The sequence below is a fragment of the Schizophyllum commune genome (assembly GCF_000143185.2).
Source record: "Schizophyllum commune H4-8 unplaced genomic scaffold SCHCOscaffold_6, whole genome shotgun sequence".
Lineage (NCBI taxonomy): Eukaryota > Fungi > Basidiomycota > Agaricomycetes > Agaricales > Schizophyllaceae > Schizophyllum > Schizophyllum commune.
The window spans coordinates 1,246,788-1,261,639 of record NW_026089543.1 but is presented as its reverse complement, the minus strand read 5'-3'; the positions used below and the strand labels follow the sequence as shown (position 1 = coordinate 1,261,639).

Sequence of the window (14,852 nt, the reverse complement as noted above, 5' to 3'; positions counted from 1 at the left end):
TTATCCAGAGGGGTATGTCAGCAGCGATTTGCTCGAGAAGATGGGCGGAAGACGGAGCAGGCGGATGAGTCAGACTCATTGCTGCTCGATGTTGAACGGCATTTACCGATACAGCTCATTTGGACCTACAACTGTTACGCCAATTGTTGGACTAAGCGTTACATGCAGCAGGATGGAGGTTCTCCATACTAGAACTTCCCCCACATCTCTGTTCGTGACGTACGCGATGGAATAGCAAGGTTTGTGGAGCACGCTGTCGTGCGGTCCTGGGTCGATGCAGCTCTGAACGTCAGGACTCTTCATGCCACGCAAGATGTCATTACTACAGATTATGGTAGTGCCCAAGAGATATGAGAACACGTGAAGCACGTTAAGGTGAATCTGTATGCTGTTTGTCCATGTTAAGTTTATTACTAGGTATGTATGCGTGAATGCTTCCTTGCAACCGCTCGTGGGCGAGCGGTGCCTTCCATGCAGTCGTCTCAAGAAACATATCTTCGTGTCAAGTACCGCCTCTGCATGGTCTTCCTCTGCCTTCCTCCCGAAAGCCACGCCTTCAAACTTACGCATCACACTCAAAGAGCCTCGCGAACGAGGTGCCGTTCTGGGGGTAGTACCAGAAGGAGAACGCCTGTTGGTGATGGCGGGTCAACGATTGCGCACAGCGAAGAGCGACTGAAAGGCACTCACGATCAAGATGTACGTGCCGAAGAGCAGAACACCGCTCATGTAGTGCGTCCGTCCATCCTCCGTCGCGAAGCGCACGAGCAACACCGACAAGAAGAGCGTGACGACTTCGAGTGGGTCGAACCTTTTGGCATGGCGTCAGAAGTCTACCAAGAGGTAGACGCGGAGAGAAAGCGGACGTACAACAACGAAAGTGGCTTGTTGATGATCCACCCGATGAGGACGAGGATGGGAATGACGAAGAGCGTGATCTGGATACACGAGCCGACGGAGACGGCGAGCGCGAGGTCGACCTTATTGCGGTACGCAACGAAGACGGCGGTGACGTGCTCCGCGGCGTTGCCAACGCTGGGAGGGACGTGAGCGAACGTATACCGGTAAGCGAGGAATATGGCTTACATCGCAAGCAAGATCAGACCCAGCCATTCCGTGCTAACGCTTCCGGACCGACCGATGCCCTCGAGCGAGTCGGTGAGCGCCTCAGCGGTGACGTCTGTTGTGTGCCTGATCAGCAACGGTAAGGAAGGCAAGACAAACGCCGAACTCACACGTCAACCCCGTCGCTGCCACCAGCGCACATATCGCCACCGTGAGATTCATCTCTGGGGTCTCCTTCTCCGAGTCTTCATCTTGCGTCTGCGCTTCGACATCCGGCTGCGGGCGCATCCTGAACACAGTACAATAAGCATCGTCCGCACTTAACATACCCCCAGAGACACCTACCTCAACTCCTGCTTCTTCTCATTCACCCGCGCATTGTTCGCCCCGATCGGGTCCTGATTCCCCCGACCCAGCGCCGCCGCGCTCCCGAACGCCAACAAGCTCCCGGTAATGCTGTTCCTCGTACTCTGCGCGCGCGCCTGTGCCGCCCGCGATCCCTTTGACCCTTGCGCCGTCGTCGAGCGCGACATCGTCTGCCGCCCGCGAGGCGCCGTCTGCGGGATCGGGCGTACGACGCCCTGCGCGAGCGCGGCACGCAAGGGCATGCGCGGGGGCGGAGGCGGCGGTGGAGGTGGTGGCGGGCGAGGCGCAGGCTTCCAGTTGGGCGCGGACCAGCGCTCCGCGCGCGACGGGCGGTGGCGGGGTGCACGCGGGACGCGGGGCGGGGGCGGGAGATCTGTAGGTGCTTCGACGAGCACGGGTGGGATCTCGCTGTCCATGGGTGCTGCATCAGGCTGCGTGGCTGGACCCTCGACGTCGGCGTCGCTACCCGAAGAAACCTTTTTGTGCTTTCTCCGGCGGTAGCGCCGTCCGCGATGAGGACTCGGGGAGCGCGAGGGCAAACTCGAGGAACTTGACGAGCGCGACGAGCTGGAGGAAGAGGAAGAAGACCGCAAGCTCTCGTTCGCAGGGTCGTTCTCCGGGTTGTACAGATACGTGTGGCTGTAGAGCTGGAAGACCATGTAGCTGATGTAGATCGCGATCAGGATGACCGCGCTCCCGCGAGAGATCTGCAGCACGACGTCGCGCTCCTGGTCCGGGCCCGCGACCTGCTCGAGCGCGATGGCGAAGGCAGTCGGCATGACCAGGGCGATGACAGCGAGCGTGAGGAGCGAAGTGTTCAGCTGGGCAGCGGTCTGACGGAACTCTTGCTCTGAGAAGCGGATACCACCGACGATGAAAGCCATGCCGGTGACCAAAAGCAGGTTGGACAACAGCCCGCCGAGAAGGGAGGCCTGCACGACGCGAATTTCGCACTTGACAAGCAGGAGGATGGCGATGATGAATTCGGTAGCATTACCGAGGGAGGCATTGATGAGACCTGGATTTGATCATTAGCAACAATCCACTGAAGTGAAGGGTTTGGGCAGGGAGGTCGTGGACATGGACGGATAGAATGCCTCGTCCAGGTAGGTGAGGAGGGTAACCTCGGAGCTCAAAAAGGTACTGGCTGCTGACATCGTGACGCAGATCGTCGTCATCTCATGCACCGAGGTATTTCGGGACTTCCCCGAGTTGCATTGACGCAAGTACCAATGCTTGAGGCTACCCTTCGCCTACACTAGCACCCGTCGAGATCCCGATGCGAATCCGACTGGTGCCACAAATGGTGTGTTCGACTCGCCCGCACGCACTTGCGGTTCGCACGCGCAAAAGCCGGCTGCCATTGCCAAGCCGGCGCCCAATCTCTGACAAATGCGTTTTACGAAGAAAGGCTCACCTCCAAGAGCATCGCCGGTGTAAAGCGCGACGGTCTCTGTGCCATGTCCTAGCATGCCTGCTAAGGGGATGATACCGAGCAGTGCGGTACCAAAGACAGCCTATTGAACGAACGTGAGTAGAGTGCGAACAGAAGAGAAGAGCATGACGCACACCGTCCTCCTGGTGACTGTAGTACAGAGCCCAGGATATGGGATTGAAGATGAGGAGCACGTTGATCCAGCTGTACCCGAGGGCCGACTTGACGCTCTGCAGATAGCCAGGCGCTGCACCGCGCGTCTCCGCTGGACGGATGAAGAGGCTCTTTCTTAGCTTGCGCGAGAATGGGGGCGGACGGATGATGCGACCCTGCGCGGAGCTGGGGGTGTCTGTGATCGTGGAAAGTCCGGCGACGGACTGAGGCCCGTCGGCGACGACGCCATTAGGCGAGAACGCTGGGCTGGCATATTCTTGGAAATCGCGGGCGGTAAGCTCGCCAGTGCTGCGGCTCTTGAGGTTGACGTTGGATGGACGTAGCCCGAGATCGCCAGAGGCGCTTGCCATAAAGGTTGAAGACGCTGGGTCATGGTGAGCGAGAGGCTCGGTCATGCTTGGGGATAAGACGCACTGCGAAAATCGTGGGCGGCCCTATATCAGCGGGCCACGAAAACGTGTTGGAGTCGTGAATGAGGGTGGGATTAGAGAAGGCGGGCTAGGTTGATGTGAGAGTTCAGGTCGACGTCACACTGACACCGAGTCGACCCCAAGCACGCGCTCGTTTCCCCGCTGATCGCATCCCTCGGCGCGGATGACTTTCCGCATGTCAGGCCGGAAGTTCGAATCCAGGCCAGAACAAGCATTTTTTTGCCCTCGCGCAGTTTTCCTTCACTCAATTCAAGAGATGAGAAAAGGCGCTAGGGCAACATGAAGGCTCAGGACAAGGTCTAAATACCCTATAACCCCCAGAAATAGCATCACAGTAGGACAAACAGCGTCACCTGGAGTGCATGTTTTGTGGCGCTACGTAGGACGTACGTGGTTAAGGCCGCAGCCAAATACGGCCAACAGCCACGTCTCTATTCCGACATCGCGTATTTCTGGGCAAACATCTTTTGGCTCACCCGTGCTGGTTTCTTTGGTATCCCTCCAAAATGGGCGGCTGTGAGCGCGTTTTCTGCGACGGACAGTGCTTCCCCAGTGCTGACCACCTCTGTAGTCCGCTTTCTATACCTCGTCAAGCCGTTCCTTCCGTTTCTCCCTGAGGTCTCGTCCCCGGACAGGAAGGTACGTGTCCGAGCACCTGGTCGGCGGAGCAGTATCCTCACGGACTCCCCTCCAGATCCCCTTCAACCAGAAGCTGCTATGGACCGCCGTCACGCTGCTTATCTTCCTTGTCTGCTCGCAAGTCCCGTTATACGGCATCATGTCCTCTGACTCGTCCGACCCCCTCTACTGGCTTCGTGTCATCCTCGCGTCCAACCGAGGCACGCTCATGGAACTCGGCATTACCCCCATCGTCACCTCGGGCATGATCATGCAACTTCTCGCCGGCGCAAACCTCATTGAGGTCGACTTTTCGTTGAAGGAGGACAGGGCTCTTTTCGGTGGTGCTCAGAAGCGTGCGTCCAAGCGCAAATCCTACTAAACATCACTGACACGTGCAATAGTGTTCGCGCTGATCATCTCCATCGGACAAGCCACGGTCTACGTCTTGACGGGTCTCTACGGCACGCCTGCGTCCCTTGGCGCGGGTATCTGCCTGCTGCTCATCATTCAGCTCGTCGCGGCCGCTCTTATCGTCATCCTCCTTGATGAGCTGCTCCAGAAGGGCTACGGCCTCGGTTCGGGCATTTCCCTCTTCATCGCCACGAACATCTGCGAGTCCATCGTCTGGAAGGCGTTCTCGCCCACGACCATCAACACCGGCCGCGGCCCCGAATTCGAGGGCGCCATCATCGCGCTCTTCCACCTCCTCTTCACGTGGAACGACAAGGGCCGCGCGCTCCGCGAGGCGTTCTGGCGCGACCGCCTGCCGAACCTGATGAACCTGCTCTCGACCATCGTCATCTTCGCCGTCGTCATCTACCTCCAGGGCTTCCGCATCGAGATCCCGGTCAAGAGCAACCGCTTCCGCGGCCAGCGCGGGACGTACCCCGTCAAGCTCTTCTACACGAGCAACATGCCCATCATGCTCGAGAGCGCGCTCACGTCGAACATGTACATCCTGTCGCAGATGCTCGCCTCGCGCTTCCCGTCGAACTTCCTCGTCCGCCTTCTGGGCGTGTGGGAGGTATGTGGTCACTGTTGGACAGGCGAGGAATGGTGGCTCACCTGATTTGCAGCCCATGGACGACTCCCCTCAGCTCCGTGCTGTGTCCGGCTTGGTATACTACATGTCGCCTCCGCGCACGCTCTCTGAGGCCTTCACGGACCCCATCCACACGGCCATCTACATCCTGTTCATTATCTCCGCCTGTGCGCTCTTCAGCAAGACCTGGATCGAGATCAGCGGCAGCGGCCCGAGGGATGTCGCTCGTCAGCTCAAGGATCAGCAGATGGTGCGCTTCGTTGATTTGTATAACTGTGTTGTCGTCTAACCAACCACTCCAGGTCATGGCCGGCCACCGCGAGGGCTCGATGTACAAGGAGCTGAAGCGCGTCATCCCGACGGCGGCTGCGTTTGGTGGTGCCATCCTCGGCCTGCTCTCCGTCGCGGCGGACATGATGGGCGCCATCGGCAGCGGCACGGGTATCCTCATGGCGGTTACCATCATCTACAGCTGTGAGTACCAGAATCGTTGAATCACCGCACGACGCTGACAGCGTTCCCTTCATAGATTGGGAGATTGGCATGCGCGAGTCCGGCGGGCCGGAGATGGCGGCGCTTGGCGAGTTGTTGCAATAAATGCAGTTGTAATTGGGCCGTGTCCGGGTCGTGTTTGCTATCTATTCGAAGGACGCACCGTATAAATGCACCGCAGGGGGGTATGGACGCAAAATCGACGAGTCGATTGAGGTCACGGTGGACAAGAACTCTCCGAGGTGGGCAATGACCTTGGTGGGTGGGTGGTGACCTTCGTGGGCGCGCAATGGCCTTGTGATGGACAGCGACCACTGCGACGAGCAGCATCCAACGAGAGCGCCTCTGGCATCGGCGAATGACGACCTTTGTATACGTTATACGATTGCTGGATCTAATGCGCGAGACGTGCCACACTCTTTTCATTATGGGTCGAGGGAGGGATGTGAGAAGCGGACGTTTAGAAGAGGTGAGGGAAAACAAGAGTAGCTAGAACTCGAAGGGCCAACGAGGGAGGATGGAATGAATGAAGCATGCCTGCCTCAACCATCAAGCTGGCTTCGCTTCAGCGTCGCAGATCCGCACCTCGTTCTCCCCATGCATCTCGAAGTTCATCTGGGAGACCGGAGGATCAGGGTCCCGAGGCTCGCACTCCCTTCGTGCGCCTTCTCCGCGGGATGCGTGATAGTGTGAGGTAGAACCTACCCTAGGGTGCGGTAAGTACACCAGCGTGCCAAGTCGGCGTGCGCTGGGCACGGTGCCACGGTCGGTTTTCCGCACGGAAATCGTACAACACCGGGGCGCTGCCGCTTGCTGCCGACCGCGTGGGGGCGCCTCGTGCGGCCGAGGTCTGTATATAAGCGTCCCGTGGGGATCGCGGGCACCTTCTTCACTCGTCAGCAGGAGAATGAGCTATCCGCCGCCTCAAGGTGAGTGGGAGGAGGGAAGTTGTCGAGTGGAGAGTGGTGAATGGTCGGTGGGCGCGCGGTGGCGTGCTGCGCAGCTGATCGAGGACGCGCCGGAATGGGACGCGACGCGGAGATGGAGACGGAGACGTGGGACCTGGCCTCGGACGCGAGGATTCTGCGCGCTCGTGTGCTTTATGTCCCTCGGTCTCCTGCGCAGGCGCCCTGGGCGTCGTTCCCCTTGTGTTGCTCAATGGGGCGTAGGATGAATAGCTGAAGGCGGTGTTTGCAGGACAACCCTACCCCGATCAAGGAGGGTATTACCCGGGTGGTCCTCCGCAGGTGCGTACTGCGAAACCGCGTACAGAGACGACAGACTGAATAGCACTGTAGCAGCCCGGCCAGTACTACGGCGGCCCGCCGCCTCAGGGTGGGTACGCACCCAATCCGGGACCGCAGACCGTCTACGTCGTGTGAGTTGGCATGCCTCTCGGACAAAATCATCCCTCCTTCCGCGGACGTTTGGGATATCTAACTGATACTCTTCACAGCCAGCAACCGCCGCAGAAGGACAGCGGAGGAGACGCCGGGTGCATGGCCTGTCTCGCGGGTATCCTTTGCTGTTGCTGTGCTGAAGGTGTGTTTCCCTCTCACTCGCATATTTCCTCCATCTGATCATCCCTCGTAGAAATCTGCGATTGCATCTTCTAGCAAGCCGCTCGCACACCCATCACCGACACCACGTCCAACCACCCTCCCCATCGTTGCATACTCCCCGCTCGTTGTATAAAGACCCGCCGCGCCACTACTCCTTCCCCCCGAGTAGCACCAAAAGCGCGGCCGTGTACTACGTCTGCTCGATGTCCGCGACGCCGCTTTAATGATGAAGTTGTTCTTGATCTCCTTATGGCGCTGATGATATCGATGCTGGGTGCCAGTTTCGCGGGGCCCATGTACATATGCACCATAGAGTGCGCTATGACGCGCTTGCGCCGCACGATTGGCCGACCTGTAAGGTTCTCGAGTGTGGATAGGCCTAGCTTCCCGGCTCCGCGCTGAAGTATGATCGGAGGTGTGTCCATTGTGCCATCCAGTGGTAGTCTTCGACACCAGCCCGGTCACTGGGGCGGTCCTCCCCTCCGTCACTGCTATAAATGACCGAAGATGGGGAGGGTGCTTCTTCCCCGCTGCTCTCTTCTTCCTGAGAACGTTGTCTTTGTCTTTGGTGCGTCTTTCCCCCTTTCCTGCTGTATGTGCGTTGCGCTGATGGGCTCAAGCGCCAGAATGACCATCCGCGATGTCTACTGCGCTCGTCCGCGCCGTTGAGCTTGCGTTCCCGGACCCGACGATCAAGAATGTGTTCTCGGCGTATCTGAAGGAGGCGGGCTTCGATGCGTTCCGCTTGCCGTTTGGCGATGGGAAGGCCGCGTCGAAGGACAAGGCTGTCACCGAAACGACGACCGAGGTGACGGAGACCGCGCACGACGCGCGCGAGAAGGGCTTCGAGGGCTCGTGGCAGAGCGATGCGGTCGCGGCGTTCGAGCGCGCGATGGACAAGCACCCGAATGACGATAGGGAGATTACTGGGGTACGTGGTGGTGCTGCGCGGAGGTTGCTGTCGCTTACATCCTCTTGCTAGATCATACGCCAGCTGCGCGTCAAGTACTGGGAGGAGAAGCCGAAGGACGTGTATGTGCGCTGCAGGGTGTGCTCGTGCTGTGGCCGGCTGCGTCCCGTCCATGAACTCGAAGCACGAGAAGCGCGCGCGGCTGTCGAAGGGAAGGAGAACGACCAACATGAGATGGACGGGCATGATGAGGCGGCCCTTGCGCCAGTGAAGCGTGCGTTGGTGTCCAGATGAGTGCGTACAGAAAGCTTATGTCTTCTTCAGCCAAGAAAGCAACCTCGAAGCCGAAAAGGAAGAAACGTCGCGTCCGCCGCCCTTGCGACCCTTGCTGCAGCTCGTGGCCGCATGCTGGATGATCATGCCTTGTGAAGAAGTACTGTACCATTTGTATCATAGTTCTCGGAGTCGAGTGATCAGGCGAAGCATTGCCACCCTCTCCTTTTCCAGTTAGTCGAGGGAATGTAGCGGCGAGACGTAGTGGTATCAATTGCACGCTGAGATGAGATACAGGTTTGTCGCGCAGTACAGCCCTTGAAGCGAAGGTACTTAGCAGCCTCTAATCCCAGATCTGGTTCCTGTTGCCGGCCGTGCACGCCCAGGTCTGCATGACATTGCCGTCCTCGAGAATTCCACCCGTAAGGTCGAGGCATTGCCCGCGGCCCTCAACGGCGATGCGGTTGTCGTCGGTGTAGTAGAAGGTCTGCTGCGCGAGGCCCTCGTAGCATTGCCAGAGCTTCATGGTGGCGCCGTTGCGGACTGAGCAGGGACATTAGCAAGGGTGGTGAGCGGAGAAGGAGATCGACGTACTGTCTTCGCCGGCGTCGAGGCAAAAGTTCGTGCCGGCGAGCTTGACGACAGTGCTTCCACGGGAGAGGACCCAGTTCTGGTGGTTGGTGCCGTCACAGTCGGCTCTGGAAGAAATGTCAATATCGACTTCGCGATAAGGGGGTGCATTCGACATACATCTCGATTGGTGACCCGTTCGCAATGTTTCCGTACACCTCGAGGCACTTCTTGGTATTGCCTTTGGGATGAAATACCTGCGCCTGACTTGTTGGAGGCGTGGTAGAGACGTTGCTTTCGCTGGTAGTCCACTTCTGATTCGTGTTATCGTTGCTGCATTGCCAAGTCTGCGTGTATGCGCCGTCGACGACGTGTCCGTCGTGGAGGTCGAGGCATTCGGAGCCGCTAGCCACGGCGAAATGCTGGTCGTCGGTGTTGTAGGACCATTGCTGCTGGGGGAGGTTGTCGTAGCATTGCCAGATTTTCATAGACACGCCGTCGGTGACTAGCAGAGGCGTTAGTGAGATGAAGACGGCAGTAGAAAAAGTGATAAGCGACTGACTGTCTGCGCCAGCGTCGAGACACATTTGCGTGCCGTTGAGTTGGAAGCGTTTCTTGTCAGTGTCGAGAGTCCATGTAGGGGTGCTTTCTGACTTCATGGCGCAATCGAAGATGTCGACAAGGGCGCCGTTTCTTGATCCAGCAGCGCCAAGACAGAAATCGGTGTTGCCATTGGGATGGATGTAAACAGTACTTGTCGATGTAGTCGTTTGGCGGGGCAACGGCTTGCTGAGTACAGCTGGGAGAAGAGCGAGGGCGACGACAGTCAGCATGACGGCGAGGTTCAGGTTTGGCTTGAGGGCAGGAGGGGTGGGTTGAATGTCGAGCTGGCGGAGATTGGGGGTCCGCATTATCAAACGTGGCCTTTTGAGGCAGGAACAGTACGTCGCGAAATCGAAGAATCAGACATAAAAGCAAGATGTCTTAGAGAAAATGTGAGTAGGGTGCGTTGCTAAAGCCTTCAGGGTATGCGGTTTGATGCCTATGTCTTGGGTGAGGCCCGTAGCAACAAAGGTCTCAGCCTGCGGAGGGGGTCAAGCAGGACGTCTCGCCACAGTCTCGCCATCAAAATCGGAGACATAAGCAGCATCATCGCCACGCCGTCGAGGAGTTTTTCGAAACAGATTCAGAGTGTCTCCATCGTCATGATATGTGCAGTGTGAGCGTTGGGCGCAGGCTCGCGGTGAGAGGACAAGGTGCATCGGACTTTGCCGTGGAAGCGTGTGCGTGACCGTGACAGGTCAACGTGCCGGTCTCAGCCGCGGTGCGCTCCCCGACCGCGGCAGATCTCCCCGCACTGGTCGCTCCATGCTGTGACCTGACTCCACCAGCGTCTTTGACGAGATCCGTCCTACTCGCACTTCTTGAAGCATGGGTTAAAACCCCGAGACGTCAAGCAGACTCGGAAGGATTCTGCCAACCATGTCGTCCCCATCGCCCTTCAAAATCGCCGTCCCCGAAGAGAAACTCGCTCTTCTGCACCAAAAAGTTGAACTTGTCACGTGGCCGGACGAGCTGGAAGATGCTGGGTCGGACTACGGGGCCACTCCCGCTCTCGTCAAACGTCTTGCGAACCGATGGAGCAGTGGTTACGATTGGCGCGCTCAGGAAGCTGCTATTAACGCCGAGCTGCCACAGTTCACGACTAATTTGGAGGTCGAAGGCCATGGTAAACTGAACATTCATTTCGTTCACAAGAAGAGCGAAGTCGCCCATGCGATTCCTCTCCTCTTCGTTCATGGGTGTAAGCTGACCCATATCTATGTCTGCCTATCGACTAATACGGATCGGTAGGGCCTGGGAGCTTCCTTGAAGCACGCAAGATTATCCCCTTGCTCACCGCGGCTTCGGAGAAGCATCCAAGCTTCCACGTTGTCGCCGTAAGCCTCCCGGGCTATGGATTCTCGGAGGCGCCAACAAAGAGGGGCTTCGGGCTCCCCGAATACGCTGAGGTGCGTGCTCCTCCCTCGAGAATCGGATGATATTGGGGAGGTGTCTTACGGTGGGCAGATCTGTTATCAGCTCATGGGAACGCTAGGATACACGCAGTATGGTAGGCCCTTCATCACGGTGGTCCTTGACATCATCTGTTAACACGCCTTTGCTAGTGGCACAAGGAGGCGACTGGGGCATGTCGGTACGAAGGCACATAACTATGACTGCTTAGTCCCACGTGCTTACTAGGCGAAGGTCGCCAGGGTTCTTGCAAGCAAGTATGGGTCGACCTCCGTGAAGGCATGGCATACGAACTTTCCCTTGTATGTGCCCGTTGTTTTCCCGCGAACTACTCACTCGAACATTGGTAGCGGACACCCGGACACGGAGCACCCAATCGAGTCCTGCACGCCGGAAGAGCAAAATGCGTGGAGGAAGACAAGCGAGTTTCGAGAGACGGAGATGGGATACGTGATGGTACAGGTATGCCTCTCGCCGATCTCCGGCTTTTCGCTTCTCACAGATTTCCTCTGGACTGACGTTACTCTACAGGGCACCAAGCCGCAGACAATTGCGTACGCGCTGACCGACTCTCCGGTCGGTCTTTTGGCATGGATAGCCGAGAAGCTGCTCTCTTGGGGCGATGAGTACCCGTGGACTGATGATGAGAGTGCGTACTTAGCAGCCGACTCAGTGGGCTCGTGCTAACGTTGTCGGGGGCATAGTTCTCACCTGGGTTTCGCTCTATTGGCTCTCGCGCGCGGGGCCCGCCGCCACCTTCCGCACGTACTACGAAGCGATGCAGCGGCCCGGGCTGGGGTCGGTATTCAACCTTGTGGAGAAGGAGCCGACGATTCCGCTTGGCTTGAGCTTCTTCCCGCGCGAGTTGTCGCGGTTTCCGAGGGCGTGAGTGTGGCTGCTCTTATGCGTGCGGAGGCTGTCTTCGCATGTCGCCGCCTTGGCGTGTCGCCGTGGTCATTACGCCTTTCGCCATGCATTGCTCCATAATCGATGCTGACATGCCCCCTTCAGGTGGACGCGCCAGATGGGCAATGTCGTCTTCGAAGCCGACCACGACAAGGGCGGACACTTTGCGGCGTATGAGGTTCCTGAGGCGCTCGCAGACGATCTGCGACGCATGTTCGGGAAAGAGGGAGTCGCGTACGGCGTGGTGGACGGGCTGGATGGATATGCGACGAGCGCGACGTGAAAACAAGGGCGGACAAAATTAGGTAATGGTGCGTTCGAGCGTGCAATTGATCAAAATGTATTGTTCGTATGTATGTCTGAACTAGGAGGATTGAAGCAATGAAGAATGCACGAGTAGCGTTCTACACAGGGGCAGCCACCATGTGCGAGTCAAAGGCTCCCTGCATATGGTGTACCTCGACGATAGACCAGCCGCCAGCTTCCAGTAGATCAACGAATCTGCCTAACGTGCGCTCCTCGCCGTTGAGGTCGGCCAGCATCTACATCGTGGTCAGCGAGAGGCTTCTTTCTCTGAATTGAGAACGGACGTACGAGCATGTCCAACGTTGTGCCGTGCTCCGCTCGGCCAGGGGCCAGAAGAGGTGAGACTGGCGACAAGAGCGTATCCGCGCCCTCGATCTTGCTAGCGACAGCAGGTTGTTCGTAGGATGCATGCGGGATGATCTACATGCGACCACATTCAGCATTCTATTGCAGTGAATGAGCGTGAGGCAGCGGGTCATACCATATCCCCGATGATGAGCCTCGTATCTGGGCCCGCTGCCAGGCGCAGGTTCCGTAGGATTTCTACGGCACGCGTCTTGCCCCAATTATGCAAGATGTGAAAGAGGAGGAAGACGGAGGCGTCCTGTATGACTTGCGGCTGGAAGAAATCTTGGGGCACGAATTCGATGGAGGCGTCAGAGAGTCCCTTGCACCAGAACTGGAAACCAGGACTCCCGTCAGTATACTAAACTATGAGCGTGTATAGGACGAATGCACCTCTTTGGCCTGTTCGAGAACTGCAGGGCGCTCCTCGAGAACGAAATGAAGTTCGGGGTATCGCTTCGCAATGGCCATAGCAACATGACCGATACCTCCGGCGACATCCACTACCTTCGAGCCGGGATCAAGCGCGGAGAAGTCGAAACCTAGTCCAGTCGTTGCCAAATTTCAGCAAGGCCCCAGAAATATATATCATGGGTCTGACCTTCCAGTACGACAGCATTCGGTGGTTGTAGGGAAGTTATCTGGGCCCTCATGGCGTCTGAGAAGCAAGCCAGACGTCGCTCGTTCCCTGGTTGCTCGAGCCAGTCATACATGCCCAAAGGGGTCTTGAACGTATACTGAAACATTCGCTTTCAGCGTATGATCCAGGTATGAGCAAGGAACAGACCCACCGACAATGCGGACTTCTCGCCGACGTCTTCATCGCCATATTCCGGATCATTGAGCGTCTCAGAGAGATTGGCAGCGCTCTTGAGGTCGGCGTCGGTTCTAATAGCATGGTCATAACGAGGATTTCGCGTGCGTGCTCAAGTCAACTCACAGTTTGTAAATATAAGACCCTATTCCCTGCGATCCTGGAACATTTCATGTCACGGTGCTTCCATGCGCGCACCGAAAGAACCTACCAGTGAAGTGCTCGACGGGACTGCGGATGAGAGAAGTAAGCCCACAAGAGATAGTTACTTTGAACAGCGCGTACTTAGCCTGTACTCCTTGTACAGATTTGTGGGTATCAAGGACCGATGACAAGCGGTTGTTTGAGAAGACGTCTGGGGAAACCTCCGTGAAGATATGTACAGAGGCTAGCTTTCGCAGTATACGGCCTGTAATTCAAGATCAACATTGGGAATGGCAAAGAGGAATGCCAGAGGCAATCGCACCTAGCTTGTCCGCGTTCAGGCCATTGCGCAGCGCGATGTCCTTGTAGTGAAGTCCGTTGGGATGGTCGCGCAGTATCTCGGCGACGTAGCCGTCGATAGCGACCCCGAGCGCGGCGGTGGTTGTATACTGTGTGCAGGTGAGATAGGAACACCAACATGATGAAGCGGACGTACCCCCATCGTCTTCTGGACTACCCGAAGGTGAGGAGTGCCTGCAGACGCGGTCAAGGCGCTACATGATTGCAGAATGGTGTCCACAGCCTTCGCTACTTCCTCTTGGCGAAAGAGTGCCTCGCTAGGGGAGTCAGCATTGAAAGGTGCGCGGAGCGGCGGGTAGGACCGTCCGGTGAGCGCAAAGGCGTCGTCGATGACGGTGACCGCCTGAGAGATCGTGTCAGCTAGCACGCGTAGCGGGGAAGGTGGTGCAGCCATGGTGAGGATGAGTTATCGCAGCTCGACGAAGCCCTTTATGTAGGGGAGAATACGACTTCATGTCATGCGTATCAATTGCGGGGAAAGCAACCATACTTAGCAATAGACACAGGTACTCCAAACTCGGTGTCAGTAAAATGTGCCCAGGTCCTATCCTGTAGACGTTGACCATGCAGGACAGAGAGAGACGTCACAGGCGCAGGAACCGAGCGTGAGAGACGCTGTGAATTCTGAGGGTTCTCAGCCTTCGATACGCCAGAGTGCACGGGCCGAATTAATTCAGTGAGGGAGCTCATGAGACTTTACAGGACAGACTGCGAGGTATACGAGCTCGGCTGACAGAGAAGGTCGACTAGGATTGGAGGATGATTTACTCTGTTCTGGGCGGTGCGGTGCGGTGCGTATGTCGTTCCGAACGAGATGGCGTCGTAGGCTTATCGAGTTGGAGAAATCGACGTAGTTCACGGGTGATCGCGAAGATTGCGCGTGAAATGAGGTGAAAAGGCCCCTTCATGAGACAAAATTGGCGATGGTGAAGGTCGAAAGCAAGAGGCATCGGAGTGTTCCGAATTCAACATCGTCCATCGGCAAACGCCGATGGACCCCCCCCCATGCATGCGCCTTGC

The 14,852-nt window shown here is 57.4% G+C and overlaps 7 protein-coding genes across 7 annotated transcripts; 4 read left to right on the top strand and 3 right to left on the bottom strand.

Moving 5' to 3' along the window:
* Positions 1–298: 298 nt before the first annotated feature.
* On the bottom strand, positions 299–3,573 carry SCHCODRAFT_02626068 (uncharacterized protein). Its single transcript, XM_050345328.1, has 9 exons — positions 3,455–3,573; positions 3,001–3,404; positions 2,849–2,948; positions 1,411–2,449; positions 1,236–1,354; positions 1,087–1,180; positions 871–1,035; positions 691–811; positions 299–631 (listed from the first exon to the last, which is right to left on the bottom strand). Exons 2-9 carry the CDS (start codon positions 3,388–3,390, stop codon positions 563–565), a joined length of 2,097 nt encoding a protein of 698 aa, XP_050200050.1. The 5' UTR covers positions 3,391–3,404; positions 3,455–3,573; the 3' UTR covers positions 299–562.
* Positions 3,574–3,915: 342 nt separating this feature from the next.
* Positions 3,916–6,054, top strand: SCHCODRAFT_02626064 (SecY protein). The gene is made up of 7 exons (XM_003031738.2): positions 3,916–3,987; positions 4,043–4,110; positions 4,166–4,445; positions 4,494–5,116; positions 5,169–5,384; positions 5,437–5,608; positions 5,664–6,054. The coding sequence occupies exons 1-7, from the start codon at positions 3,978–3,980 to the stop codon at positions 5,729–5,731; spliced, it is 1,437 nt and encodes a 478-aa protein (XP_003031784.1). The 5' UTR covers positions 3,916–3,977; the 3' UTR covers positions 5,732–6,054.
* SCHCODRAFT_02667858 (uncharacterized protein) lies at positions 6,054–7,166 on the top strand (the record flags this gene model as incomplete). Its single annotated transcript, XM_003031739.2, has 5 exons — positions 6,054–6,095; positions 6,356–6,555; positions 6,824–6,873; positions 6,925–7,004; positions 7,083–7,166. The coding sequence occupies 5 exons, from the start codon at positions 6,054–6,056 to the stop codon at positions 7,164–7,166; spliced, it is 456 nt and encodes a 151-aa protein (XP_003031785.2).
* A 428-nt stretch (positions 7,167–7,594) lies between these two features.
* SCHCODRAFT_02626055 (uncharacterized protein) lies at positions 7,595–8,592 on the top strand. Its single transcript, XM_003031740.2, has 4 exons — positions 7,595–7,756; positions 7,815–8,119; positions 8,171–8,372; positions 8,423–8,592. Exons 2-4 carry the CDS (start codon positions 7,829–7,831, stop codon positions 8,512–8,514), a joined length of 585 nt encoding a protein of 194 aa, XP_003031786.2. The 5' UTR covers positions 7,595–7,756; positions 7,815–7,828; the 3' UTR covers positions 8,515–8,592.
* Positions 8,593–8,714: 122 nt separating this feature from the next.
* Positions 8,715–9,852, bottom strand: SCHCODRAFT_02701339 (uncharacterized protein; the record flags this gene model as incomplete). The annotated part of the gene is made up of 4 exons (XM_003032181.2): positions 8,715–8,914; positions 8,966–9,069; positions 9,122–9,446; positions 9,504–9,852. 4 exons carry the CDS (start codon positions 9,850–9,852, stop codon positions 8,715–8,717), a joined length of 978 nt encoding a protein of 325 aa, XP_003032227.1.
* Positions 9,853–10,281: 429 nt separating this feature from the next.
* On the top strand, positions 10,282–12,273 carry SCHCODRAFT_02626051 (alpha/beta-hydrolase). Its single transcript, XM_050345327.1, has 9 exons — positions 10,282–10,745; positions 10,796–10,953; positions 11,012–11,054; positions 11,110–11,138; positions 11,192–11,259; positions 11,308–11,419; positions 11,489–11,606; positions 11,662–11,842; positions 11,969–12,273. Exons 1-9 carry the CDS (start codon positions 10,424–10,426, stop codon positions 12,144–12,146), a joined length of 1,209 nt encoding a protein of 402 aa, XP_050200049.1. The 5' UTR covers positions 10,282–10,423; the 3' UTR covers positions 12,147–12,273.
* Positions 12,268–14,443, bottom strand: SCHCODRAFT_01152569 (S-adenosyl-L-methionine-dependent methyltransferase; the record flags this gene model as incomplete). Its single annotated transcript, XM_003032182.2, has 11 exons — positions 13,969–14,443; positions 13,795–13,921; positions 13,614–13,737; positions 13,540–13,559; positions 13,455–13,488; positions 13,306–13,402; positions 13,116–13,251; positions 12,908–13,056; positions 12,651–12,848; positions 12,458–12,589; positions 12,268–12,405 (listed from the first exon to the last, which is right to left on the bottom strand). Exons 1-11 carry the CDS (start codon positions 14,224–14,226, stop codon positions 12,268–12,270), a joined length of 1,413 nt encoding a protein of 470 aa, XP_003032228.1. The 5' UTR covers positions 14,227–14,443.
* Between the last annotated feature and the right edge of the window lie 409 nt (positions 14,444–14,852).

Bases quoted from the DNA above. Each gene is read 5' to 3' on its own strand.
- SCHCODRAFT_02626051 (XM_050345327.1), top strand. From the start codon at position 10,424: ATGTCGTCCCCATCGCCCTTCAAAATCGCCGTCCCCGAAGAGAAACTC. The intron at 11,055-11,109 runs GTAGGCCCTTCA...CGCCTTTGCTAG, and splicing joins GCTAGGATACACGCAGTATG to TGGCACAAGGAGGCGACTGG. The intron at 11,139-11,191 runs GTACGAAGGCAC...TACTAGGCGAAG, and splicing joins GAGGCGACTGGGGCATGTCG to GTCGCCAGGGTTCTTGCAAG.
- SCHCODRAFT_02626055 (XM_003031740.2), top strand. From the start codon at position 7,829: ATGTCTACTGCGCTCGTCCGCGCCGTTGAGCTTGCGTTCCCGGACCCG. The intron at 8,120-8,170 runs GTACGTGGTGGT...TCCTCTTGCTAG, and splicing joins ACGATAGGGAGATTACTGGG to ATCATACGCCAGCTGCGCGT. The intron at 8,373-8,422 runs GTGCGTTGGTGT...TGTCTTCTTCAG, and splicing joins GGCCCTTGCGCCAGTGAAGC to CCAAGAAAGCAACCTCGAAG.
- SCHCODRAFT_02626068 (XM_050345328.1), bottom strand. From the start codon at position 3,390: ATGGCAAGCGCCTCTGGCGATCTCGGGCTACGTCCATCCAACGTCAAC. The intron at 1,355-1,410 runs GTAGGTGTCTCT...TACTGTGTTCAG, and splicing joins GAGAAGAAGCAGGAGTTGAG to GATGCGCCCGCAGCCGGATG. The intron at 1,036-1,086 runs GTAAGCCATATT...CGTCCCTCCCAG, and splicing joins GGTCTGATCTTGCTTGCGAT to CGTTGGCAACGCCGCGGAGC.
- SCHCODRAFT_02626064 (XM_003031738.2), top strand. The intron at 4,446-4,493 runs GTGCGTCCAAGC...CACGTGCAATAG, and splicing joins TTTCGGTGGTGCTCAGAAGC to TGTTCGCGCTGATCATCTCC. The intron at 5,385-5,436 runs GTGCGCTTCGTT...CAACCACTCCAG, and splicing joins AGCTCAAGGATCAGCAGATG to GTCATGGCCGGCCACCGCGA.